At 39.9% G+C, this 27,725-nt stretch overlaps 4 protein-coding genes across 16 annotated transcripts in view; 2 read left to right on the top strand and 2 right to left on the bottom strand.

Annotated features, from left to right (window-relative positions):
• The window catches only part of LOC127624998 (zinc finger protein 501-like), a 91,059-nt gene extending 65,593 nt beyond the window's left edge, over window positions 1-25,466 (bottom strand). The window contains exon 1 of the mRNA XM_052100023.1: window positions 25,436-25,466. The gene's annotated coding sequence lies outside the window, so the exon portion shown is untranslated. The remainder of the gene's footprint in view (window positions 1-25,435) is intronic.
• The window catches only part of LOC127624969 (gastrula zinc finger protein XlCGF26.1-like), a 70,812-nt gene extending 45,315 nt beyond the window's left edge, over window positions 1-25,497 (bottom strand). Inside the window, exons 1-3 of one of the 3 annotated variants that reach the window (XM_052099966.1) lie at window positions 25,436-25,486; window positions 23,637-23,886; window positions 17,598-19,917 (exon numbers count right to left, since the gene is read on the bottom strand). In XM_052099966.1, the coding sequence (XP_051955926.1) occupies window positions 18,464-19,917; window positions 23,637-23,886 (1,704 nt within the window). In that variant the 5' untranslated portion in view covers window positions 25,436-25,486 and the 3' untranslated portion in view covers window positions 17,598-18,463. Of the gene's footprint in view, window positions 1-17,597; window positions 19,918-23,636; window positions 23,887-25,435 lie in introns of those variants that run through there. The other 2 variants (XM_052099965.1, XM_052099964.1) reach the window with 2 other exon arrangements.
• The window catches only part of LOC127624957 (zinc finger protein 501-like), a 256,003-nt gene that overhangs the window by 133,684 nt on the left and 94,594 nt on the right, over window positions 1-27,725 (top strand). The window contains exon 1 of one of the 11 annotated variants that reach the window (XM_052099935.1): window positions 1,656-1,747. The exons of the other annotated variants lie outside the window; for them this stretch is intronic. The gene's annotated coding sequence lies outside the window, so the exon portion shown is untranslated. Of the gene's footprint in view, window positions 1-1,655; window positions 1,748-27,725 lie in introns of those variants that run through there. 11 annotated transcript variants of the gene reach the window in all.
• Window positions 7,323-10,134, top strand: LOC127625015 (zinc finger protein 501-like). The gene has a single exon (XM_052100062.1). It carries the CDS (start codon window positions 8,064-8,066, stop codon window positions 9,276-9,278), a length of 1,215 nt encoding a protein of 404 aa, XP_051956022.1. The 5' UTR covers window positions 7,323-8,063; the 3' UTR covers window positions 9,279-10,134.

The following is a 27,725-nucleotide window of genomic DNA, read 5'->3' as shown; positions in this document are numbered from 1 at the left end:
GTAACCCCCGTTCCCTGAAGGAGGGAACGAGACATTGTGTCCCCCTTGCCTCAACACTGTACCAAGCCACTGTAATGGCCGAACCTTATTTTCAGCTCCTAAGTGCAGATCGTGACTGAATCATAGACTGTAAAAAAAGATTGACGACGCCCTTTCGCTCTTTTCCACTGGTGAGAACTGAATCCGCCACTGTCCCGATATGGCGCTGACATCTTGGGACTTGAGTCTGCGCAGTTGCGATTTCGTGACCAGACCTGCGCAGTAGTGAGCAGGAAGTAAAGCTGCGAAATCAAGGCCCCGCCCTCACTCTCGTGGAACAACCCATTATGACGGTGTGAAATAATTAATTATAGAAATGTAGATATTAAATTTAAAGCTCCAATCTCCTCAGTCCTCCAAAGATCCTGAAAAAAAGTCAGTTGGTGCTTTAGTGACGCTCAGAGAACCTGTCAATCACAGCTGTCAATCATGATGTCACAGCACCGTTTTTATAGCATCAAATAACTAACTAAAAACAAACTTATTTTGAAAGCAAACACTTGAAATTACATCAACGTGATAGTTTCTGTCATTTACTGTAGTTTCTATCTTTGGAAAAAAGATATGTGAATTGTAATTTAATTGTTTAGTTGGTCTCCCGTCCCGTTGAATAACATGGGGAGGCGGGGTTTATGACCTATACTAGGACCAGTCACCGGGGGGCGATCGAGACATTTTGGCTTCACTTTTGAGGGCTTGTGCGGCACACTTGGACTGAACAGATGCACGAACCCCGCCTTTTATACCCTTATGTCCGGGGGCAGGACATGCCAATTCTGTTCGCCAATTTGTCATTGGCCTTTTCTCATATTCAGAGGTATCCGAGGCTCTCGAAAGAAGCCCCTTGTGTCACGGCAATCGACACAATGCCTTGTTCCCTCCATCAGGGAACGTGGGTTACACTAGTAACTTAGAAGTTTTGTCATTTCTTCAGAAAGCTATATAGATAAATAGCTCCTACCATTGGCTCAAAACAACCCTAAGCAGCACAAATGGGCTGTCATATGACAAAATCCCCTGACACTGCAAAATAGTGCAAACGTACCATATAGGTGCCACAACTGCAGAATCAGTCCTGCAAACAGCACAAATGCACCGTCCAAGAACCGCATTTATGAGCCTGTTTTCCTCTTATTAAAAATCTAGGGGTATTATAAAAAAATAAATATGTATATATAATAAAATATTTTTATTAAAAATGTCACCGTTTTATTCTGTTAATGTTAATATGCAGCAAAGATAAAGTTTGCCTTTTGTATTCACCATAGGTGAGAAAGTCATACAGGTTTGGAACAACATGACGGTGAGTAATTGATGACTATTTTCGTTTTTGGGTGAACTTTTCTACTAAATGTGGTTTCTAGATGCTGTTGAACGTGTTCTTCTAAACTGTGAAGCGCATGAAAGATTCCAAACATTTATGTCAATGTAAATATAAAACCGGTCACTTAATTTTCCTGTATAATGTTGTAAAACAGTTTAAAGTATTTAATGTATTTTAAAGTTAGACAGCAGGACTGATTAATCAGACGTGGGTATTTTATTCAGTCCAGTCCAGCAGGAGGCGGACGTTCAACAGATGTTGTTTTATAAACCGACAGAAAACACCAGAAGAAGAAGAAACCCGAATAGTGCACTATATAGTGAATAGGTATATCATATATTGACGTATAAATCAGACACTGCTACAGTTTGAGCGCTCACTGCGGTACGTGTTCAATGTGTTTGACATCACTTGTAGATTTATATTTATTTTGTTGTGCATTTTGTAAATTTTTCTCTCTTTGGCGTTTTAATGACTGTAAAAGAAGCTTTTTATCGACGCGCGTCGATTGTTTTTTGACGCACGCTTTAAAATATTCAGTTTCAGGAGAAACAAGAAGAAATCTGTGAAATATCATGTTTAATTTCTGATATATGAGCTCTTTAAATCCAGCGACTGACTGTAAATGAGTTCAATGAAGGTGATAATATATATTGGAGAGACGGGCACAAACAAACGCTTTTTGGTTTCCTCAAGTTTGTGTAAATACTTTTGGGATTACTGGTCATATGCAAGAGATGAACAAAACAACTAAAACACTTCAGAACAGGTTTATTTCCACTTTCTGTCTGTCTGTGGCTAAACTCATGTTTATATTTTAGTCCAGTTTGAAGACGTGTTGGTAAAGTTCAATCTTGACAAACTTTGACTAACGTTCCAGAAACGTCGCGCTAATGTCCTAAAAACGTCCCTTAAAAGAGGTTATTGCAGCATGTTCCCTGATCTTCAGATAACTTATACGAGTTGTTCAAATACAAGATAACAAGCGAGGCAATAAATGATTGTACATTTAAAAAAACAAACTTTTCTTTACGTTAAGTATAATTTAAATATGATTGAATCTTTTAATAAATGTGTAATTATGGTACATCTGCACTTTATCCAGAGCACCCCAACTATTTCAGAAGCACCCTCAGTGATTTTGATCTGGAACATTGCTCATTTAATATCAGATTTTATATCTGAAATCTGCATGCACATCCTACACGTGAAATTCAGCATTACTGTAGTATCCATATTTTAACTTAGTTTTAATAATAGTAGCCATTAGGGCTGGGCGATAAAACGATATATCGAAAAATATTTATAGCGATAACAAAACTCCATGATATCGACGATAAGCTTTTGAGTAATTTTCTATATTTAGCCTGTGTTCTACATCTAGACATGCGTGTTGCTAAAAACGCTAGCAGTTTAGCTTTCTTGTCGTATGTTTCCACTGGCTGAGCGAATGTGAGCGAGCGCCTTCAATTCCTTTCTATGAAAGTCGAGTGTCAAGCTCACGAGGTGGATTGTAAATTTGACAGTAGCACGGGGCAAGCGGTTCCCTAGCGTTGGGAGCAGCTTTGTGCGGATTACTTCCACGTCAGTGAAAACGCAGCCTCAGACTGTATGAAGTTGCTATTGCCCCCGCTTACTCTTTCCCCCACATGTGCGTAAACATGAGGTGCCTGTTTCCAGAGCGACTTTAGACCATAACGTTTTTTCTTTTGAAATTTAGTTTTATTAATCAGCATGTCCCAAGCCTTAAATACTAAACAAATAGATATCAGTTCTAATTTTGTGAAATTATTCAGATGTCATCATCTCTGACAAGGATGAAAGACAAAACAATGACTAGTTTGTAGTCTAGTCTTTCTCACTTTAATAAAAATAGAAAAATGGTCCATTCAGACTTTTACATGTTCAAAAGTTTCTCTCTCGGGACACCCCTGAACCCCCATACAGTATCATTCCTCAGTCACAAGGGCTTCTATGCCCCCATACTTGGATATCTGTATGTAAAGAAATATGAAAATACTGTCATTATGATTCAAAATGAACAGATCATCTTATAACATTCATATCCAACTGCACTCAATTGATAAACTCTATAAAATATTGTAATATTTTCACAGAAGGTCCCTCAGACATCACTGCATTGGCGTTGTCTGGACCCCAACGCAGTTTTGCAAACACTATTTAGATTGTATAGGATTTCGTTTTCTCTTCTTTTTTTGGAAATTAAAAAAAAAAGTGCAATGTGCAAATGTGATTCAATATCGTGATAAATATCGAATGATATGAAAAAGAATATTGTGATAATATTTTAGCAATAGTAGCCATATACTAATATCTATAGTTAATTTTGTAGTTTTATATGTGGTTTATACTTATTCATTTTTAAAGGGTAAACAAAGCAGCCTTATAATTTTTTATTTCTGCTTAGGCCTATAAATGTATAAAATAATAAAAAGTAATCATTTAAGTTACTAATTTTATCCAAAAAATTTGTTAAAAATTCAGTTCATTAGAGGTATCGTATTGGTATCGATATCGGCGATACTGGACTAAACGTACTTGGTATCGGATCGAAAAGAAAATAAGTGGTGTTGTCCATCCTTAGGCACGATACAAAAACACTCTTTCAGACTCAAGGCCGTAACCGTGTCTTGAATACTGGGGGGGGGGGTCACAGGTATTGAGGTCACAAATATAATGGTCCTCTTTGGTTCTTTAACATATTAAAGACACTGAATGCATTTTTCCGAATAAAGGCTTGAAATGCGATAAAGGCCAAAATCATTTTTGGTTTTAAAAGATGGATGTATTTTTAAAGGGTAACTAAACACCTGCTCAGAGTCTGACTCCACCCACTAGAAATCTTTGAAAAAGCTGGAAAAGTGGGCAGACCCCGGCGGGGATAGAGGGAACGAACCGAGTGCGGGGCTGAGCGGTGGGGGGCGCGCACCTGAGACTCGTAGTGACGGATTAATTGACAGCTGCTGTCAGACTCTATGTTATTATTATTCCTCACACGGTCGCAAGACGACATGTACATGAATCTGGCGTGGTGAGCTGGAACCTGCTTACGTCAGCTGTCACCGCTTACGTCACGAAGTACCGCAACAGCCAATAGGAAAATTCAACTGCAGTAGCCACCGTTCAACCTGAAGAGGGCAGCACTCAGACGTTTTTACACTATATATTGTAGAATTAAAACACTTTATACACAAATGTCAAAAAAATTACTTGAATCAATGACCAGTACTAGTAAAGCCCCATGCTTACAGATCATTAACTAAAAAAAGTTGGTTTAGGGTTTAGTTACCCTTTAAAGTTCACTCTGTACAAGACAAACACGGTGTATGCATTGATAATAATTTGCCTGTTTCAGTCATCTTTTCTTTCTTTTTCTTGCTGTCTCACAGTAAAGATTAATATCTCTTTTCATCATTTATGTAATATAGTAGGAATGTCTCTGATCCATTACTCACAGTAGATAAAGCACAATATAAGAATGTGAACCACCAATAAAAAAAAAAACAGAAGAAGAATATCTGAAAGTTTGAGTGCTCAGTTCGGTACGTGACAACTTGTTTAGCTTGATTTGTGATATTTGAATTTATTTTGATGTATATTTTCTGCACATGTTGTTTTTTTTATATCTTTGGCATTTTAATGACTGCAAAAGAAGCTCATTATCTTCTGATGTAGTTTGTTTCACATTTATATTAATACCATTTCTGAAAAAACAGATCTGTTATTTTGTGTAATAATGTTTTTGAGTTTGATGAATGTCAGTCCATTATAATGATGATGTTTGTGTGTTCAGATGTTCATCATGAGAGAGCAGGTGGATGTGATTCATGCTGGAGAACAGCAGATGCTGCAGACACCAGTGAAGATTGAAGTGAAGCAGGAGATAATAGAAGAAAACACAACAGAGGAAGAACAGACTGATGAAGATGATGATGAACAGCAGATGCTGCAGACACCAGTGCAGATTGAAGTGAAGCTGGAGGAGATTAAAGAAGAAGAAACCACAGCAGAGGAACAACAGTGTGATGAAGATGATGATGATTTTATTCCTGCAGGTATGTTTGTTTCTTTAATGTTGTGTTACATTTCCTGACAATCCACTGTTATGTCAGAGTTTGATACAAGAAAGACAGTACTGACACTCATGTTATTCTAAACACGTATGACTCGTTCTATGGCAGCAATGACAGCTTTACAGATCCTTGTTATTCTAGTGGTCAGTTTGTCCAGATACTCAGGTGACCTTTCACCCCACACTTCCTGTAGCACTTGTCATAGATGTGACTGTCTTGTCGGGACTTCTCACGCATCTTACAGTCTAGCTGATCCCACAAAAGCTCCATGGGGTTAAGATTCATAAAACTCTTTTCCAATTATCTGTTATTCAATGTCTTTGCCAACTAACCTTTTATTTTTGTTTTTCTGTTTCAAAAGTGCCTTTTTCTTTGCAATTTTCCCCTGCACCCCTTAGTCTTCTCTTTACTGTTTTACATGAAACTGGTGTTGAGCGGGTAGAATTCAATGAAGCTGTCAGCGGAGGACATGTGAGGCGACTATTTCTCAAATTAGAGACTCTGATGTACTTATCCTCTTGTTTAGTATATCTTGTAAATCTGATCTTCCACATCTCTTTCTGTCCTTGTCAGAGCCAGTTGTCCTTTGTCATTGAAGACTATAGTGTACATCTTTGTATGAAATCTTCAGTTTTTGGTAATTTTAAGCATTGCATAGCCTTCATTCCTCAAAACAATAATTCAATAATATTGACCTTAAGACATGCCAGTCTATTGTATACTCTGACAACTCAAAGACAATGTCACGCTTCATTTAACGTACCAAATAGCTTTCAACTAGGGGATTGTCCCTGTAATAATTGCACTGTAAGTCGCTTTGGATAAAAGCGTCTGCCAAATGCATAAATGTAAATGGGAGGGAGAAGAGATCAGGGAAAACATCATCAGTTGGTCCTCTGCCAGTTGGACAGCATCCACCAGGAATGCCGGGTGGTGGCACTGGACCCACTCCACCGTTCCTTTCGGACTGATCAGCGGTCCTCCACCAGCAGCCACTTCCGGCAGGCATCTCGGAGCCGTTGGGTGAAAGCAAACTTGGAGGATGGTCTTCTTCAGGTCATTGTAAACCAGGAGACTATCCGCCAGCAGGTGTTGAGCTGCAAGTTGGGCTTCCCTTGACAACAAGGGAATGAGCCTGGTCGCCCACTGGGCATCTGGATCATCTTCCGGCCCCATATTCATGAGTGTGGGCAGGGGCATGGGAGCTGCTTTGTCCAGGGTTGTGGCTTTCTCCTGGCTGAGGAGGCTCCCGATTGCATGCCGGTCTTCTGCTTGAGCTCCAAGGATCTCATAGAAGCGATCTTGATCTTGCCGAAGCTCAAGCAGGGCCTGATGGTGGGTGTGGTGTAGGTCGGCGAGGGACTTGAGGACTTCGGCCAATGGCGAGTAATCCATGACTGTGTATTTCCTCTGATTTTTCCCAGGTTTCGACACCAGTGTGAAGCAGTTTGTTGATAGGGAACAGAAGGAAACAGGTTTGTTGATAGGGAACAGGAGGAAATGGGAAGTATGTGGTTTTAACTCAAGGTAAGACTATGATTCAATAAACTCAAATTTCTTTTCAGCATAACACTGATGACATAGCACTTTTCAGTCTGTCAGTCTGGTAACTCTCTCCTTCTGCTGCTGGCTTGGTTCCTTTTATAGCACTCACCCCAAGCTTACTGCAATTGGAAACAGGTGTTAGTTATTAGCTGGCTCAGGTGCATGCACCCTTACCACTTTCTCTCTCTCCGGATGGACACTCAACCACATCCCCGTTCTCTCTCTCCGGATGGACACTCAACCACATCCCCGTTTCCACAAGGGTTGAGTGTCCATCCGGAGAGAGAGAAAGTGGTAAGGGTGCATGCACCTGAGCCAGCTAATAACTAACACCTGTTTCCAATTGCAGTAAGCTTGGGGTATCATGCTTCAATATGATCAAGGACTGAGTCCATCAATAGATTAAAGTCTCCTCCAAATATTATATCATGAGGGGTGCCAGCAGCTTGCAACATCCCTTCAAGATCTATAAAAAAGCCCTAATCATCAGTGTTAGGTACATAAATATTAGCCAAAATAAAACTTTTCCCCTGAATTTCTGCTAAAACAATAATGACTATTCCTAATTGATCTTTAATCTGTTTGAGACATTTGAATTGAAGATGCTTACTTATCAATGTAACGACTCCCCGGCTCTTACTTGAGCTAGCACTAAAGACATTTACATTTATGCATTTGGCAGATACTTTTATCCAAAGCAACTTACAGTGCACTTATTACAGGGACAATCCCCCCGGAGCAGCCTGGAGTTAAGTGCCTTGCTCAAGGACACAATGGTGGTGGCTGTGGGGATCGAACCAGCGACCTTCTGATTATCAGTTCAGCATTTTAACCCACCACTCATATCTTCCCGACTCAATTTCAGCTAAATGTGACTCCCATTTAATCTAAATGACCAAAACCATGAAGTAAAATTACCAGTCAGAATTGATGGTGTAAATATAAACCGTTTGCACAGCAAAAATCATAAAGACTGGATGTTTGTTGTATACTGCCATTAAATTAAGGTACAATTTGATGATTTAAATTTGTCCCTCTTTATTGTGTTTATTGTAGAGCTGATGGAAGTGAAAGAGGAATGTGAAGAACTGAAGGAACTGGAGGAGGAACAGCATGATTTCATAACTGGAGAAAAATCTTGGAGTGGCTCAAAGACAGAAAATAATTTCTCTCCAAAAAAGCCTCAAAGAAGAGCAGCCAAGAAATCTTTCACCTGCTCTCAGTGTGGAAATTGTTTCACATGTAAAAGCAAACTTAATAAACACATGAGAGTTCATTCTGGAGAGAAACCTTACACGTGCCATCAGTGTGGGAAAAGTTTTGCATATGCACCCAGTCTCAAGAGTCATCTCTTTTGTCACTCTGGAGAAAAGTCATTTGAATGTGATAAGTGTGGTAAAACATTTGTTCTGGCACAGTCCCTAAAACAACATCTGAAAACTCACACAAATGAGAAGCCTTACAAGTGTTCATTTTGTGGAAAGAGTTTTGCACAACTGTTCTATTTGAAACAACACCAGAAAATACATACCAGTGTGGCGGCTCATATGTGCTTTGAATGTGGGAAGTTCTTTATTACAGCCAACAACTTGAATAAGCACCAAATAATTCATACTGGAGAGAAACCTTACAAGTGCTCACACTGTGGAAAGAGTTTCACTCAGTCAGTAAACCTGAAGACACATGAGAGATTTCATACTGGAGAGAAACCTTACAAGTGCTCACACTGTGGAAAGAGTTTCACTCGGTCAGAATTGCTGAAAACACATGAGAGAATTCATACTGGAGAGAAACCATACAAGTGCTCACACTGTGGAAAGAGTTTCACTCAGTCATCAAACCTGAAAACACATGAGAGATTTCATACTGGAGAGAAACCTTACAAGTGTTCACAATGTGAAAAGAGTTTCACTCAGTCACAAGACCTGAAAAAACACGAGAGAATTCACACTGGAGAGAAACCTTACAAGTGCTCACACTGTGAAAAGAGTTTCACTCAGTCAGTAAACCTGAAAACACACGAGAGAATTCACACTGGAGAGAAACCTAACAAGTGCTCAAATTGTGGAAAGAGTTTCATTCTGTCACAAGATATGAAAACACATGAGATAATTCTCACTGGAGAGAAGCCTTACAAGTGCTCACACTGTGAAAAGTGTTTAGCTCGGCAGGGGTTCTTAAACTTTCTCAGCCTCAGCAGTTACAGATCAGGAGCTTCAGTTAATGTTCATATCAACCATATGAATGGGGAAAAAACAAATATTTCATTGATTTAGACAGTGGTATGATTGTTTGTCAGATGGGCTGGTTTGAGTATTGCTATAACTGCTGATCTCCTGGGATTTTCAAACTCAACATTCTCTATAATTACTAAGAATGGTGCCAAAAACATATGGTGAGCACCAGATCTGTGGATGGAAACATCCTAGTTGATGAGAGAGGTCAACAGAGAATGGCTAGACTGGTTTGAGCTGACAGAAAGCCTACGGTAACTCAGATAACCCCTCTGTAAAATTGTAGTGAGCAGAAGAGCATCTTAGAACGCACAACATGTTGAACTTTGAGGGTTGAAGTCGACGTGGTCTTCTGCTGTTGTAGCCCATCCACCTCAAGGTTCGACATGTTGTGCATTCTCAAAATCTGACAATTCTGGAATCATAAATTACCTTAAACTACAAAAAATATATATTTCCCAGCTTGTATAGCTAATGCGAGTTGTTTGACAGGTGATATATTAAAGGTGATTGGCTCTTTTTCCTTTTAAGGCGGGACTTCCTTTCTACATCCGTTGACCGTTGGGTGCTTAGAGCTCCTTGGTTGGGCGTTCCAAATTCTCCAATTAATTTTAATACAAGTGGCTCATCTCTGCCAAGTAATCTCTGCTTTAAATCAAAGGGAGAACCAGGTTTACCTAAGTTTAGAATGACATTACTGTGACTGATTTTGTTGAGCAGATGATTGCATTCAATGAAATACATGATTAATGACCACTTTAGTAGTTATTATTAAAATAATTATTTTTGATACTGTTTTATTGTTTATTGTTATTATGATAAATAACAGCTACAAAAACCATAATTCAGCATATACGAAGCAAAAATTCATAGATGTGTTTTTTTAAATGTATTGCATGTGCAGAAATAAATGACAGATGTTCACATTAAATCACACATTTACTGTAATTACAAAAGCTTTGTGTCATTTACTTGCCTGTCTCTTGTGTGTTCTGTCTTAACGTGCGCATTCAATTTAAGTTTGTTCTTCCAATTAACTATATTATTCATTTTATGATCCTCAATTATTTTATATAAAAGTTTCTAAGTATTTATTAATGTTATAATCTTAGTTATTATTATTATTAGATTTAAAATGTTATCATCGTATTTAACATATTGTAGAGTGCATCTGGAAAGGATTTACAGCACTTAACTTTTTCCACATTTTGTTATGTTGCAGCCTTATTCCAAAATTAATTAAATTCATTATTTTCCTCAAAATTCTACAAACAATACCCCATAATGACAGCATGAAAGGTTTTTTTTTAAATCTTTGCAAATTTATTAAAAATTAAACACGAAAAAATCATATGTACTTAAGAATTCACAGCCTTTGCTCAATTCTTTGTTGAAGCACATTTGGCACCAATTACAGCCTCAATTCTTTTTGAGTATGATGCTACAAGCTTGGCATACCTATTTTTGGGCAGTTTCTCCCATTCTTCTTTGCAGGACATCTCAAGCTCCATCAGGTTGGATGTGCACAGCCATTTTCAGATCTCTCCAGAGATGTTCAATCGGGTTCAAATCTGGGCTCTGGCTGGGACACTTAAGGACATTGACAGAGTTGTCCCGTAGCCACTCCTTTGTTATCTTGGCTGTGTGGTCCAGAGTGCTCTGGAGCAGGTTTTCATCAAGGATGTCTCTCTACATTGCTGCATTCATCTTTCCCTCGATCCTGACTAGTCTCCCAGTTCCTGCCACTGAAAAACATCCCACAGCATGATGCTTCCACCAACCTGCTTCATTGTAGGGATGGTATTGGCCAGGTGATGAGAGGTGCCTGGTTTCCTCCAGACACGACGCTTGCCATTCAGGCCAAAGAGTTATCTTTGTTTCATCAGACCAGAGAATTTTGTTTCTCATGGTCTGAGAGTCCTTAAGGTGCCTTTTGGCAAACTCCAGGCGGGCTGTCATGTGCCTTTTACTGAGTGGCTTCTGTCTAGCCACTCTACCATACATGCCTGATTGGTGAAGCGCTGCAGAGATATTTGTTCTTCTAGAAGGTTCTCCTCCCTCCACAGAGAAACGCTGGAGCTCTGTCAGAGTGACCATCGGGTTCTTGGTCACTTCCCTGACTCTCCCCCGATCGTTCAGTTTGGCCGGGCAGCCAGCTCTAGGTAGAGACCTGGTGGTTCCAAACTTCCATTTACGGATGGAGGCCACTGTGCTCATTGGGACCTTCAATGCTGCAGAAATGTTTCTGTACACTTCCCCAGAAATGTGCCTTAATACAATCCTGTCTCTGATGTCTACAGACAATCCCTTGGACTTCATGGCTTGGTTTGTGCTCTGACATGCACTGTTAACTGTGGGACCTTATATAGACAGGTGTGTGCCTTTCCAAATCATGTCCAATCAACTGAATTTACCACAGGTGGACTCCAATCAAGTTGTAGAAACATCTCCAGGATGATCAGTGGAAACAGGATGTACCTGAGCTCAATAATGAGTATCATGGCAAAGGCTGTGAATACTTATGTACATGTGTTTTTTTTTATTTTTATAAATTTGCAAAGATTTCAAACTAACTTCTTTCACATTGTCATTATGGGGTATTGTTTGTAGACTTTTGAGAAAAATAATTAATCCATTTTGGAATAAGGCTGTAACATAACAAAATGTGGAAAAAGTGAAGCGCTGTAAATACTTTCCGGATGCACTGTACTTGTTCATTTGGATTCCTGTTGCTTAGAGAGTCTCGCACCGGCCATGTACGCAGATCTCACGGTCACAAATACGCCACTATTGGCCATTAAAACAGTAATTGACTTAATAATAATTAGATGGCTGCTCACGTTTGCTAGTAAACACTTAATTAGAGTATTGCTAGAGTATGGCTGAATGTCGGAGTGGTGTCTGAAGAATAAAATAGGATATATAGACAATTGGAAGAGTTTTTGGGGTAGACCTGACCTGTTAAAAAGTGATGGACTCCATCCCTCCAGGGAAGGTGCTGCTCTCCTCTCTAGTAATTTGGCTCATTGTCTTAATAATGATAGTATTTGACTAACTGGGGCCCAGGTCAGGAAGCAGACAAACTGGTTAATCCGAACGTCTGCTAGCTGCCTTGAGACGTCACACAGGTCACATAAACTACAACACATAGAGACTGTGTCAGTTCCCCGAACTACCAAACACAATACCCTCACTAAATCATTTAGAAAAAATTTGATTAAGGTCAAACTTGAACAAATCAAACAAATTAAAAATACAAAAGCACTAATTGTTAATGAAATGATTACAGATCATAGATTGGATGCGCTCTGTTTGACTGAAATCTGGCTTAAACCGGATGAATATATTAGTTTAAATGAATCTACTTTCCCAGGTTATTGTTATAAAAACGAGCCTCGTCTGAAGGGTCGAGGAGGAGGTGTTGCTACAATTTACAGTGAAGTTTTTGGTGTTACTCAGAGGACAGGGTATAAATGTAAGTCTTTTGAACTAATAATGCTTAATGTGACTCCATCAGATATAAATAAAAAAAATCTCTGTCGTCTTTTACCCTTGCTACAGTGTATAGATCACCCGGGCCTTATTCTGATTTCATTGGTGAATTTGCTAATTTTTTTTATCAGATCTTGTAGTTACTGTAGATAGAGCTTTAATTGTTGATGACTTCAACATTCACATAGATAATGCAAATGATACATTGGGATTAGCATTTATCGATATTCTCAACTCTCTTGGAGTCAGACAAAATGTAACCGGACCAACTCATTGCCATAATCATACGCTAGATTTAATTCTGTCAAATGGAGTTGATGTTGGTATTATAGAAATTCTGCAGCAGAACGATGACATCTCGGATCATTACCTCGACTCTTGTATGCTGCAATCGGCTAATGTTACTCAATCTACACCACGCTATCGTTCAGGTAGAACTCTTACGACCACTAAAGATAGCTTCACTAATAATCTTCCAGATCTATCTCATATACACTCAATAAACCCCAAAGCCCAGAAGAACTTGATGAAATAACAAAAAATATAAATGCAGTCTTCTCTAGCACTCTTGATATTGTCACCCCATTTCGATTAAAGAAATAAGCCCTGCACCATGGTACAATGATCACACTCATGCTCTCAAGAGAGCAGCTCGGAAAATGGAGCGCATGTGAAAAATTGCAAAATTAGATGTATTTCGTTGTGCATGGAAGTATAGTGTCTGTAGATACAGACAGGCACTACAAGCTGCCAGGTCAGCATATTTTAGTAAACTCATAGAAAATAACCACAACAATACTAGATGTTTATTCAGTACTGTGGCTAAATTGGTTAGGAATAAAGCCACAACAGAACCAGATATTACATCGCAGCGCAAGAGTAATGACTTCATGAATTTCTTTACAGATAAAATTGAAATAATCAGAAATAAAATTGGAATTATGCAATCATCTGTCATTGTACCTCAGAAAACAGTGTCTAATAATTGTCCTCACATGCAACTTCAATCCTTCTCTGTCATAGGCCATGAAGAGCTAACAAAACTTATTGAAACATCCAAAGCCACAACTTGTTTGTTAGATCCTATACCAACTAAGCTCTTAAAAAGGTATCTCCTGTCATTTCTCTCAGAACGCCAACACCGCATTTTACTCCATCTTTGCCTGTACCGTGGAGCTTCCAGTCGTTCCAAAATTTTTAACGGTGAGCTCAATAACCTGTTCCCCAATCACCAACTTGCCATTGAGCATCACTGTGATGATATCTTCTGCCTCCGTTTCCCTCATAGTTAATGCCATCAGCGATTCAGACTCTGCAGGGAACTTTGTCTCAAGGGTGCTCTGTCATCGACTCCACCTCCGTACGATCGATCGCTTGCCCTGCCACACTCCCAATCCACTTAGTAGTGGGCCAACAGTAGTTGGGTAAAGGTCTCATCATTCACCAAACTGCCCTAGTAACCCTCCACATTGGCTTCAGCCATTATTATCATCTTTATCATCTCTTTTCTGGTGTTGGATGGATCAACTTCAAATGTAATACTTGGCAGGCCATGGTTGGTGAAACATTCCCCTGTGATGTCCTGGGTGGCTGGAGAGGACCTGTCCTGGGGTGAGTCCTGCATCTGGAGATGCCTGTCTCTTCCTTCTCAAGTCCCTGGTGCCACTACCCAATCAGATCCACCAAATCCTGCATCTATCTTCGCTACCTCCATAGAAAGCCTCCTGAATGATCGCAAACTTAATATCCCTCCAGTTTGCCTGAACTACCATGATTTCTTCAGCCCTCAAAGAGCTTCACAGTTACCTCCTCATCAATCATGGGAATGTGCCATTGATCTGCAGCAGGGAGCTTCGTTACAACGAGGCCACATCTATTCCCTCTCACTTCCTGAACAGAAGGCCATGGAGGAGTATGTGGAGGAGGTGTTCAAACATGGACATCCATCCCTTGACATCCCCTGCCACTTCAATTTTTTTTCTTTGTGACCAAGAATGGCAGAGTTTTACGGCCAGGCTTAGACTATTGTGCGCTGAATGAGGTCACTGTAAAGTATTGGAACACCCGTCCTTCTTCCGTACCGCCCTGGAAACTCTACGGGGTGCAACAGTGTTCACCAAATTCCACCTGATTGTTTACAACCTCATCCATATTCCGAGGGCTCATGAATGAGATCTTCTGGGAATACCTTAATTGATTCGTCCTCATTTACAGTGACAACATCATCTTCTGAACCCTGTCCGAACATACCCAACATGTCACACTGGTCCTGGAAAAGCTCTGTGAACATCAGTTGTTCCTCAAGGCAGAAAAGTACACATTCCATCAGCTCTCTGTCCAGTTCCTGGCATATTACATCGGTCCCGAGGGCATGCAGAGGGACCCAGGGAAGATCCAAGCAGTACAGACATGGCCACAACCTACAACGATGGAAGACTTAACACGTCCTCATATTTGCAAACTTTTACCGTATATTTATCAGGAACTACAGTACCATTGCTGCACCTCTTTCAAACCCAAATCTCTGTCCTGGTCCCCAAAAAGCTTGTCGCTCCTTCCAGCTACTCAGAGTATTTAACAACTGCTCCAGTCCTCCAACATCCTGACCATGAACAACCTTTCATAGGCGAAGTGGATGCCTCCACCACCCGCTTCGGAGCCATCCTTTCTCAGCGGCATGGGAATCCCTCCCAAGCTTCACCCATGTGCCTTCTTTTCAGGAAACCTATCCCAGGCGGTGCAAAATTATGACATTGGCAACCAAGAGCCATCAAACTGGCCCTGGAGGAATGGCACCACTGGCTTAAGTGTTCCCGTCATCCAAGTAATTATCATCCAATGCAATCTTGAATACCCCCGGGAGGCACGACGGCTGAACCCTCATCAGGCCAGACAAACCTTTTTTCTTCACACACTTTAATTTTACCATCACCTATCGTCCAGGGTCCAAAAACATCAAGGCAGATGCCCTTTCCCAACTTCATTCTCGTGACGCTACTAACACCACTCCAGAACCCATCCTTCATCATCAGCCCCATCCAGTGACCCTGGATGAACAAATTTCCCACATCTCTCCACTTACCTCGCTCTGAACACCCCAGCATCAATCAGAACCTCTCGCTTCGCCACGATTGCTACTGGTGGCCTCATATGTCCCTCGAAGTCCAATGCTTTGTCCAAGCCTGCCCTGAGTGTGTAATGTCAAAGTCTCCTCATAACCTTCCAGCTGGCATACTCCTTCCGCTGCCCATACCCCATCATCCCTGGTCACACCTAGAAGTGGACTTCATAACCGATTTACTACCCTCCAATGGTTACACCTGTGTTCTGGTGTCAGTCGATAATTTTTCCAAAGCCTGTTGTTTGGTACCTTTGGTGGGCCTACTTACAGCTCTAAAGGCCATGGAAGCACTATTCCATCATGTTTTCCAAAACTTCGGTCTCTTAGAAGACATGGTGTCTGACAGTGGTCCTCAGTTCATTTCTTAGGTCTGGAAGGCATTCTTTTCCCTCCTTGGTGTATCAGTCAGCCTCTCATCTGGTTATCACCCTCATACTAAAGGAGAGATGGAACAAAAGAGATCCAAGAGATCAGATGTTTCCTGAAGACATACTGCCATGGCCAACAGCACAGCTGGAACCCCTTCCTTTCTTGAGCCAAGTATGCCCAGAACCCCCTCCGACAACCTGCTATGGGGCTAACTACCTTTCAATGCGTGCTCTGCTTTCAAACTCCAGTGTTCCCCTGGTCTGGTGAGTCATCTGAGGTCCCAACAGTTAACCACTGTTTGAAGAGAGTAAGAGGGTCTGGGACACTGCTCACATCCACCTACAGTGGCAAAAGAGTCAGGCTGATGCTCGGCACTCTTCCCCACCTCAAAAGGTCTGGCTCTCCACAAGAGACATCTGGCTCCCCTGTAGAAAGTTAAGTCCCCGATACATTGGTACCTTCACCATCACCGAACAGATAAATATACCTACATTCCATGTGTCTCTATTTAAACCTCACTATCCTTCTGTCTCCTTCCTCCACAGAGTAATAATAGTTATTCATACCAAACAAATTCACTCAAGTCAACAATGTCTCATATTCTTTAGAAGACTGAAATCCCAGAAGCTATTCATGCAGATACTATTAACATACATTTTAAGAAAATATAGTAATTATTGCACTCTCTCATTTTTTATTTACATGATGAATAAAATGTTTGCATTAAATACATCCAGTATAAAACAGCTATGAACATTTTAAATCCATTAAAACATGAATTTAATCCAATATGTAATAGATGTTTGTGACATAGTTGATGATATCCACTACATCATCGCACCACAGTCTGCAGTGGACCTTTTGGATTAATCATTCCTGCTGTTCTACTTAAAAATAAATGTTGTTGTTATTATACAAGAAAATCTGAAGTGCCCAGACTTCTATATCCATTGACTAAATGTTTCTATAATTTGGAATCTTTCTCTAATAAAGCAGCACACACTCAGATATCACTGGGAAACAAAAAAGTTTAAAAGAATAGATCACCTCAAAATGTCATCATATACCCTTTTTGTTACACACATGCATGAGTTTCTCTCTTCTGTTGAATACAAAAGACAACATTTCATCATTGCCACACATACTCTCCAAGTTACATTGTTGCTCTCTGTGCTATAGACTACTTCGCTGTCCATCATTTCATCTCACTTATGCAAGCTCCCTTACTTGGACTAAAAGCCCCCAGGGGGTTGTATTGATAGTGTAGATACCAGGGCAAAAGTTATAGGGCACAATTTGACAACTTGGGCAAATACTTTTGAGACAACAAGAAGCTTTTTGAGTAACAAATTAAGATAATACTTCAGAAAAGGGTGCATCATTTCTTGTTTATTTCAATCACATTTTACATTTCATTACATCTCAAGTATTCTATAAACAAATGAATCTCCTTTGTGATTGAATCAGTCAATGTTATCCCACTTTGAACATTCTTAATAAAAAAGTTGATAAAAAATGTTTTTTTTTTAGCTCCTCATTCCAAATCTGGAGAAATGTGGTCACCTCTTCTATGTTGGTGCATTAGTTTTGTAGGCTATTAATTTATAAGCCAAAATATTTGGAAATATGTGGAAAAAGACAACCATTTCAGTAAAAATTCACATACTGATCATGCAATTTTGTAATTATTGAAACATACCATTTTTCAAATTGAAATAATTGTTTAAATTATAACATAAAAGGATGACAATATCATTTTATAAGGTTAGAATAGAAAAAATACCAATGGAAATCAAATATGTCTGCTTATTGGAAAAGTTGTTTTATGACCCTGGTTCTATCTGACCGATACAAAAACTGAGAAAAGTGACTGGGTCTCTTAAGCGAACGGTTGTACAGATATAAGTACATTTGCACCAGCTTGCTAATAACTCTGCACATCAACATATTCATGTTGACTGATTCTGACTCACTGAACAACATAAACAAAATCACCCATCAGCCTCAAGGTAGCTGGAGCTCCAGGTCACACCTACCAATGACATAGACCAATGGCAGTAAAGTGATGTTTAGCAGCCGATACATATTTTCATAAAGTTCACACCAGTGAGCTGTTACGAACCACCACATCTAATGCAAAAACACCTTTTTGGCCAGATTTTGTTCTAAATGATGTCACAATCGTTCATTCTTTAATTTCGTAGGAAGTATACAGAGGCCTTAAGGGGGAATTCCCTTCCCATTTTCAGAAATTAATTTCAGGCCCTGAGTGGCAAGGTTTACCTCCAGTAGGGTTAGGGTTAGTATGAATTCTCTTGTGTGTTTTCAGGGTTTGTGACCGAGTGAAACTCTTTCCACAGTGTGAGCACTTGAATGGTTTCTCTCCAGTATGACTTCTCTCGTGTGTTTTCAGGTGTTCTGACCGAGTGAAACTCTTTTCACAGTGTGAGCACTTGAATGGTTTTTCTCCAGTATGAATTCTCTCGTGTGTTTTCAGGTGTTGTGACAGAGTGAAACTCTTTTCACATTGTGAGCACTTGTAAGATTTTTCTCCAATAAGAGTTCTCTCATGTGTTTTCAGGTTTACTGACTGAGTGAAACTCTTTTCACAGTGTGAGCACTTGTATGGTTTCTCTCCAGTATGAATTCTCTTGTGTTTTTTCAGTGTTTCTGACCGAGTGAAACTCTTTTCACAGTGTGAGCACTTGAATGGTTTTTCTCCTGTATGAATTCTCTTGTGTTTTTTCAGTATTTCTGACCGAGTGAAACTCTTTCCACAGTATGAGCACTTGAATGGTTTTTCTCCTGTATGAGTTCTCTCATGTGTTTTCAGATCTTGTGACCGAGTGAAAGTCTTTTCACAGTGTGAGCACTTGTATGGTTTTTCTCCAGTATGAGTTCTCTCGTGTGTTTTCAGGTCTTGTGACTGAGTGAAACTCTTTTCACAGTGTGAGCACTTGTATGGTTTCTCTCCAGTATGAAATCTCTCGTGTGTTTTCAGGTGTTCTGACCGAGTGAAACTCTTTTCACAGTGCGAGCACTTGAATGGTTTCTCTCCCGTATGAATTCTTTCGTGTGTTTTCAGGTTTACTGACTGAGTGAAACTCTTTTCACAGTGTGAGCATTTGAATGGTTTCTCTCCAGTATGAATTATTTGGTGCAGTTTCAAGCTGCTGGCTGCAGTAAAGGTCTTTCCACATTCAAAGCACACATGAGCTACCACACCGGTATGTATTTTCTGGTGCTGTTTCAAATATGACACACGTGCAAAACTCTTTCCACAAAATGAACACTTGTAACGCTTCTCATTTGTGTGAGTTTTCAGATGTTGTTTTAGGTACTGTGCCAGAGCGAATGTTTTACCACACTTCTCACATTCAAATGACTTTTCTCCAGAGTGACAAAAGAGATGATTCTTGAGATAGGTTGCACATGCAAAACTTTTTCCACACTGATGGCACGTGTAAGGTTTCTCTCCAGTATGAACTGTCATATGTTTACGAAGATTGCTTTTACATGTGAAACATGTTCCACACTGGGGGCAGGTGAAAGCTTTCTTGGCTGTTCTTCGAGGCTTTTTAGGTGAGAAATTATTTTCTGTCTTTGAGCCACTTAAAGATTTTTCGCCAGTTATGAAATCTTGCTGTTCCTCCTCCAGTTCCATCAGCTCTTCATGTTCTTCTCTCACTTCCATCAGCTCTACAAAAACACAATAAATTGACAAAAATCAATTCAATAGTGAAACATTTAAATAAAAAAATGTAACCCAAATTTAATTGCAGAACACGACAAATGTTCAGTATATATTTGTGATTTTTGCTGTGCAAAAGGTTTATATTCATACAATATATAAACTTTTCAATCTATTTAGGTTGGCTTGAGAAATCCAACTTACTGAAATTCTATTTAAACGTATTAATATCATCAGTCATGTCATAACTTTTTCCACCTTTAATGTGACCTATAACGTGAACAATTCAATTGAAAAACAAACTGAAATCTTTGAGGGGAAAAATAAAAAAAAACTCACAATAACCTGGTTGCCTAAGTGTGCACACCCTTAAACTGGTGTAAAGACGTGGCAATATTTGCCCATTCTTCTTTGCAAAAGTGCTCCAAATCTGTCAGATTGCGAGGGCATCTCCTGTGCACAGCCCTCTTCAGACCACCCCACAGATGTTCATTGTGGATTTGGATGTGTGCTTTGGGTCATTGTCGTGCTGAAAGGTGAACTTCCTCTTCATCTTTCCAATGGACGCCTGAAGGTTTTGTGCCAAAATTGCCTGGTATTTGGAACTTGCCACCCTACCCCATAGCCCAATCATATGAAGAATATGGGAGATTGTTGTCGCATGTAGTTTTCTTCTCGTCTTTTCATCAATTTTGGAGGGATGTCCAGTTCTTGGTAATGTCTCTGTTGTGCCATATTTTCTCTTGAATGTCTTCACTGTGTTCCATGGTATACCTAATGCTTTGGAAGCTCTCTGCGGACCATGGCTTTTGCTCTGAGATGCAATTAAGAAAATGTCAGGAAAATCCTACTAGAACCACTGAACTTTATTTGTGATTAATCAGAGTCACTTTAAATGATGGCAGGTGTGTAATGACTTCTATTTAACATGAGTTTGAATGTGATTGGTTAATTCTGAACACACATTTACATTCCCAGTTATAAGAGGTGTGCACACTTATGCAACCAGGTTATTGTGAGTTTTTTTTCCCCCTCAAAGATTTCAGTTTGTTTTTCAATTGAATTGTTCACATTATAGGTCACATTAAAGGTGGAAAAAGTTCTGACATGATTTATCTTTGTCTCATTCTTTTACTTCACAAGAACCTGGTATTTTAACAGGGGTGTGTAGACTTTTATATCCACTGTACATAATTATTCACAGCCTTTGCTCAATACTTTGTTGAAACACCTTTGGAACCAATTACAGCCTCAATTCTTTTTGAGTATGATGCTACAAGCTTGGCACACCTATTTTTGTGCAGTTTCTCCCATTCTTCTTTGCAGGACCTCAGGTTGGATGGAGAGCGTCGATGCACAGCCATTTTCAGATCTCTCCAGAGATGTTCAATCAGGTTCAAGTTTGGGCTCTGGCTGGGCCACTCAAGGACATTCACAGAGTTTTCCCGTAGCCACTCCTTTGTTATCTTGGCAGTGTGCTTAGGGTCGTTGTCCTGTTAGAAGATGAACCTTCGCCCCAGTCTGAGGTTTTCATCAAGGATGTCTCTGTACATTGCTGCATTCATCTTTCCCTTGATTCTGACTAGTCTCCCAGTTCCTGCCGCTGAAAAACATCCCCACAGCTGCCACCACCATGCTTCACTGTAGGGATGGTATTGGCCCAGTAATGAGTGGTGCCTCGTTTCCTCCAGACATGACGCTTGCCATTCAGGCCAAAGAGTTCAATCTTTTTTCATCAGACCAGAGAATTTTGTTTCTCATGGTTTGAGAGTACTTCAGGTGCCTTTTGGCAAAATCCAGACGGGCTGTCATGTGCCTTTTACTGAGTGGCTTCCGTCTGGCCACTCTACAATACAGGCCTGATTGGTAGAGTTCTGCAGAGATGGTTGTTCTTCTGGAAGGTTCTCCTCCCTTGCTGGAGCACTGTCAGAGTGACCATCGGGTTCTTGGTCACCTTCCTGACTAAGGCCCTTCTCCCCGGATTGCTCAGTTTGGTCGGGCGGCCAGCTATAGGAAGAGTCCTGGTGGTTCCAAACTTCTTCCATTTACGGATGATGGAGGCCACTGTGCTCATTGGGACCTTCAATGCTGCAGACATTTTTCTGTACCCTTCCCCAGATCTGTGCCTCGATACAATCCTGTCTCGGAGGACTACAGACAATTCCTTGGACTTCATGGCTTCATTGGTTTGTGGGAACTTATATAGACAGGTGTGTGCCTTTCCAAATCATGTCCAATCAACTGAATTTACCACAGATGGACTCCAATCAAGTTGTGGAAACATCAAGGACGATCAGTGGAAACAGGATGCACCTAAGCTCAATTTTGAGTGTCATGGCAAAGGCTGTGAATACTTATGTACTTATGTATTTCAAACAAGAATACACAGGGAGATAAGTAATTTGTATTTAAGGTTAGATAAACAGGGAGTTTTGATTCTGATTGCATAAGTTCATAAGCTTTGATTACAGGTATCAGACATCCAGTGTGGCCTAATCATTTTCCACATTCACACGCAGTAATTTTCACTCACATTTGCTTGCATGCTACAGACCTGTTTTTACACCGAATGATATTCTTGCGTACCGCGACGCAACGAGGGGGGAGTTTTCATTTTATGAAGTTATATCATATTTAGCAAACCCATCTCAATTGGCAAGCCATTTATTCAATAAGTTTATAATCAATATAACATGTACAAAACATGTTCAAATATAACATGTTTAATTTAAGGGAGTTGTTTTACAAAGATAATGGTGTTAAAATATACATATTTTCAAAATATCTTGTGTGAATGTTATCTATGCGTTAGAGGGGGTACGCGAAAGGATGTTGAATGTTTGGAGGGGTACGCTATTGTAAAAAGTTTGGGAACCATTGCTCTACTTCACTGCGGTGTCACTTACTGACAGATGAAGCAGCATATACTGCCACCTACTCTATAGTGTTCAATGAATATTTAGGGATCTAATCTAAGACGTGTGGCACTGAAATTAGAGGGAGAGGGAATGCATTATAGTTTCAGGGTGTTTCACACCTTGCTCGTTTGGAGCCTTTGTTTCGGAACCTAATGCGGTATCTCTCTTGGTTCGGTTTGTTTAGGCATATATGAATATGGCAATCACACTCGGAGCAGCACCAAAACAATCGGTCCGAGACCATCTGAACGAGGTGGTCACTGACCGATTGCAAACAAACTTGAGCGGTTCACTTCTGGTGAGAATGTAATTTGATCCTACGGACAGACGAACCAAACAATATTCCCATAAAAAACCATGAACATACTTAATGGATCTTTGGAGAAGAAATTTGTCGGATAGCACCTCACAGTAATTCATCATCAAATCCCATTGAATTGACTTTGGCCTCAGGATGTGCATTATTTTTCAGTAATTTAATGGGCCGAAGTCAATTATTCCTCACTTAAATCACAATTTTTCACTGGATATTATAATACATTAGTACCAAAATAAAAAGTTATCTTTAAAGGTGCACTCAGCGATTTCTGTGAAACACTGTTGATATTCAAACTCAACCGCCAAAAAAAACACACCCCTCCCTTCAGTGCTCCTTTGGTTTATACAATCAAAACTGCATTTCATGATATTAATCATATAGACTGAATGTTACCCTCAGTCACCATTCACCTTTTACACTTTTTGTTCTAGACATTTGAAGTAAATGGTGACTGAAACTAACATTCTACCTAACATCTCAAAAAACATACCTGATGAAATAAAATCATCTTCGTCACTCTGTTGTTCTTCTGTTATGTTTTCTTCTTTTATCTCCTGCTTCACTTCAATCTTCACTGGTGTCTGCAGCATCTGCTGTTCATCATCATCTTCATCAGTCTGTTGTTCCTCTGCTGTGTTTTCCTCTTTTATCTCCTGCTTCACTTCAATCTTCACTGGTGTCTGCAGCATCTGCTGTTCTCCAGCATGAATCACATCCACCTGCTCTCTCATGATGAACATCTGAACACAAAAACATCATCATTATAATGGACTGACATTCATCAAACTCTAAAACATTATTATATGATTATACATAAGAACAGATCTGTTAAACAAAATACATTTATTTTGGGGGGGGTCAACTAGAATAGGTTTACATGCTTTAATGTTCAAAAAACACATTATTTTTCTCACACTGAACATTTATATTCCCTGCTCTTCATACTCTGGCTGAAATGCTCTGATTTACCTCCAGTCTCTTTAAAGTCCCCCTTTCCGAAAAGCCCAGGCTGTTCTGATTGGTCAGCTGGTCTAGTCTCTTGTGGTGGTCAAGCGCGTAGAGCATACATGTGTCGAAAATAGACAGCCCTTACCATAACAAAGAACTAGCTGATCGACCAGAACCACCTTCGCAAGCACGACTTGAGCAGGACGTTTCAAAGAGGTACGTTTTACTTTTGTAGCTTTCTTACAAGTACACTGTCGATATTGTGACCTGACAAAGATTCACGTAAAAGACACGTAGTGCATCTAAATCAGTCATCTTTAGCTGGAATGGGTGTAGCAGAACCTTTTTCACCCGAGATATGAACGACAAACAGAGATTGTCCCAATAAAGTGGGAACTGTACCATCTTTCAGGGTTAACAAGACTTAAAAATCCAGCAAAATACATTTTAACCACTGATTCTTCAATTCTTCAGTGGAAATCTAAACAAAGAGGTTTTGCTTTCGAAGTGAAGAAAACAGCATCTTCTCGACATGGCGACAACACTAACAACTCATCATTGGCTATAACTACATTTGTTTGAGGGCGGGCCAAAATAGTCTGTAGGTGGGAATTATGCAAATATGTTACATAGTGAGGTAGATACTTTACAGAAGAAATGGCTGGACTACAAACAGCCTGTTTCTTGTAGTTCTTGAGCAGTGTTGTCTCTGGGAGAGAATAACTCACTTTTGTATCGTTACAGACTTACATGCACAAAGAGTTATATTACACACTAAAGGAAAGGTAAAATCACCAAAAATCCTCTTTAAATAAATCAATAAAAATGTACGTTCAAATATTCAGGGTTTTATTCATTATTTATTTATTTGCGGATATATGCGTTAGACACAATTTTACAGGTATGAATCTTTAACACAAGTATGTTTAAATGACAGTTTCGGGTTATTGTTACAGTGAGATTGCTCCTCACTGTTAGGAAAGAATGATGCTGTTATTAAAACACATTAAAGAGCAAAAACCTCTGACATTTCCAGCGGACTTTATTTAATAATCAAACGGGCAGATTAAATTCATATCAAAATGAAAATGTATATCTGCCAACACGAGAATCTTAATTTAAAGTGCTTGAGTTTAGCCACAGACAGACAGAAAGTGTAAATAATCTACTGGTTCTCAACTGTTTTGTTGTTTTTCTCACCTCTTACATGTGACCAGTAACAAAACAAACTACATCAGACGATAATGAGATTCTTTTAAAGTCATTAAAACACCAAAGAGATAAAAACAACATGCACAGAAAAATCTAAATCTGTCAATGTAAAACACACAAAACACGTACCGATTTTAGCGCTCAAACGGTGTTGTGGATCTCAGGTCTTCTTCTTCTTCTTGTGTTTTCTGCAACTTCTGGTGAATTTCCGCCTCCTGCTGGACTGGAGTGTTGATGCGTCGAAATAGTTGAAAAGCGGACTGAGAGAGGAGTTGAACATCCCGAAGGAAACTAACTCTTAAAGGGGCAGGAGTAACATTTCTAATACATTTATTTTTATAGCAAAATAGACTTATAGCAGTTATTTAATAATAAAACAAAGACAATCATGGAAAAATAAGCCAACAATTGATTCAATATACAATTCCTTTCTCCCCAATTTGACATGCCCAATTCCCATTGGTCTTTAATTCCTCATGGTGTCACAATTACTCGACTCAATCCGGGTGATGAACCTCAGTTGCCTCCGCTTCTGAGACAATCAGCCACCGGCGCCGGAACCAGTTTTGAAGCGGGAAGGCTGGTTGTGCCATATTGCTATATCCAAACATTGACTTAATAGGAAATCACCTCATTTCAGTGAGTAAACATTGCTCATATAATCACCGATTTTATATCAAATCTGCATGCACATATCTTCAACTCAAATGTACTACATGAGTAATTATTTAGGGAATTTTTCCTGTTTCTTGAAAGCATGAGAGACCCTTAAAAAAACTAGCCACAAATTTTCCCCTCATTATTTCCATATGGAAATGAGCTTGTGATTCGCTGCAAATGTTTGCCAGAAGTTTGCAGCTCTTCACCAGTAGTGGTGAACCTGCAGCACACCTTTGGCAACAATGGACAATTTGCTTGTGAAAATGATCAATAGAGAATTTGCAGCACATTTGCAATGAAATCCCAAATGTTGCAAGGGGAGTCATCTACAGTACCTCTAAAAAACTTAATAGGTAAAGAGACATGCTGAATGTAAACGAGTTCACTGAAACTGAGGAAAGATACAAAAATACTTTTTGAGATTCAAGGCCGTAACCGTGTCTTGAGCAATGGGGGGATGGACCAAACCATTTTGGGGGTGGGGGTTCACGGGTGTTGAGGTCACATGGTCCTCTTTGGTTCTTAAATATAGTAAAAGGCACTAAATGCAATATTCCAAATAAAGGCTTGAAATGCGATACATGGCCAAAATTGTATAATTTTGGTTTTAAAAGATAGATGTATTTTTAAAGTTCTTTTCTTTCTTTTTCATGCTGTCTCACAGAAAAAGACTAATATAATTAGAAATTCTTTTCATCATTGATGTATTTTATTGTGACAGGGTGGAGGGCATTCCCGCACACCCGGCCCCTAATCAGGCTAATCAAGCCTCAGAGAGGGATAAAGGCTGACTGGAAGCTGCAGTGAGACAGAGTGAGAGATATTTATGGTCAGCTGTCCAACACCTTTGTGTGTTTGTCTTTTTGGTTAAGTTCTTCATTAGACTTATTTATATTGTCAACTGGTTCTCACCTCCGCCTTTCCATTAATCCATTTACATTTATATAGTAGGAAAGTCTCTGATCCATTACTCACAGTAGATAAAGCACAATATAAGAATGTGAACCACCAATAAAAAACATCAAGAACAAGAAGAAGAAGAAGAGCTGAAAGTTTGAGTGCTCAGTTCGGCACGTGGCTCAACTTGTTTAACTTAATTTGTGATATTTGTATTTATTTTTATGTATATTTTCGGTGCATGCTGTTTTTTATCTCTTTGGCGTTTTAATGATTTTAAATGAAGCTCAATCTTCTGATGTAGATACTCTATATAATATAAGGCTGGGTCTGCCTCCTTCCGAGGCAGCTTCACTTGCAGACTCACCACGTTCCCACTAAGGGGGACGTGGGAACCTTGGGCAGATAGCTCGGTCGGGAGTCTTCTGGACCAGACTCCAGGCACGTTTCGCTGACAGAGAACGCTTGCAGTTCCCCAACCCTCTTGATAGAAGTGAGCGCGGTCAGGAGGGCAGCCTTTAATGAGACGGCCTATAACTCAACTGACTCTAGGGCTCGGATGGTGCTCTCCAAAGGCCCAGAGGTCCACGGAGAGGTCCCATGAAGAAAGAGGTGTGGCCTAGGAGGATTCAACCTCCTCATGTCTCTCAGGAACCTGATGATCAAGTCATGCTTCCCAAAAACATACAATCTACTGCATTGTGGTGCGCTGATATAGCGGCTACAAACAACTTCAAGGTGGGGGAGACAGCCGCCCCCCCCCCAGCCTCTCCTGCAGGAAGGAAAGCACTGATCTGACTGCGCATCTCTTGAGGTCTTAGCATCAGGAGGAACACCACTTAGCGTACACACACCCCTTCAG

Source organism: Xyrauchen texanus, chromosome 31 (assembly GCF_025860055.1).
Source record: "Xyrauchen texanus isolate HMW12.3.18 chromosome 31, RBS_HiC_50CHRs, whole genome shotgun sequence".
Lineage (NCBI taxonomy): Eukaryota > Metazoa > Chordata > Actinopteri > Cypriniformes > Catostomidae > Xyrauchen > Xyrauchen texanus.
Note: the sequence above shows the minus strand (reverse complement) of the source record. Positions and strands in the feature narration are given on the sequence as shown.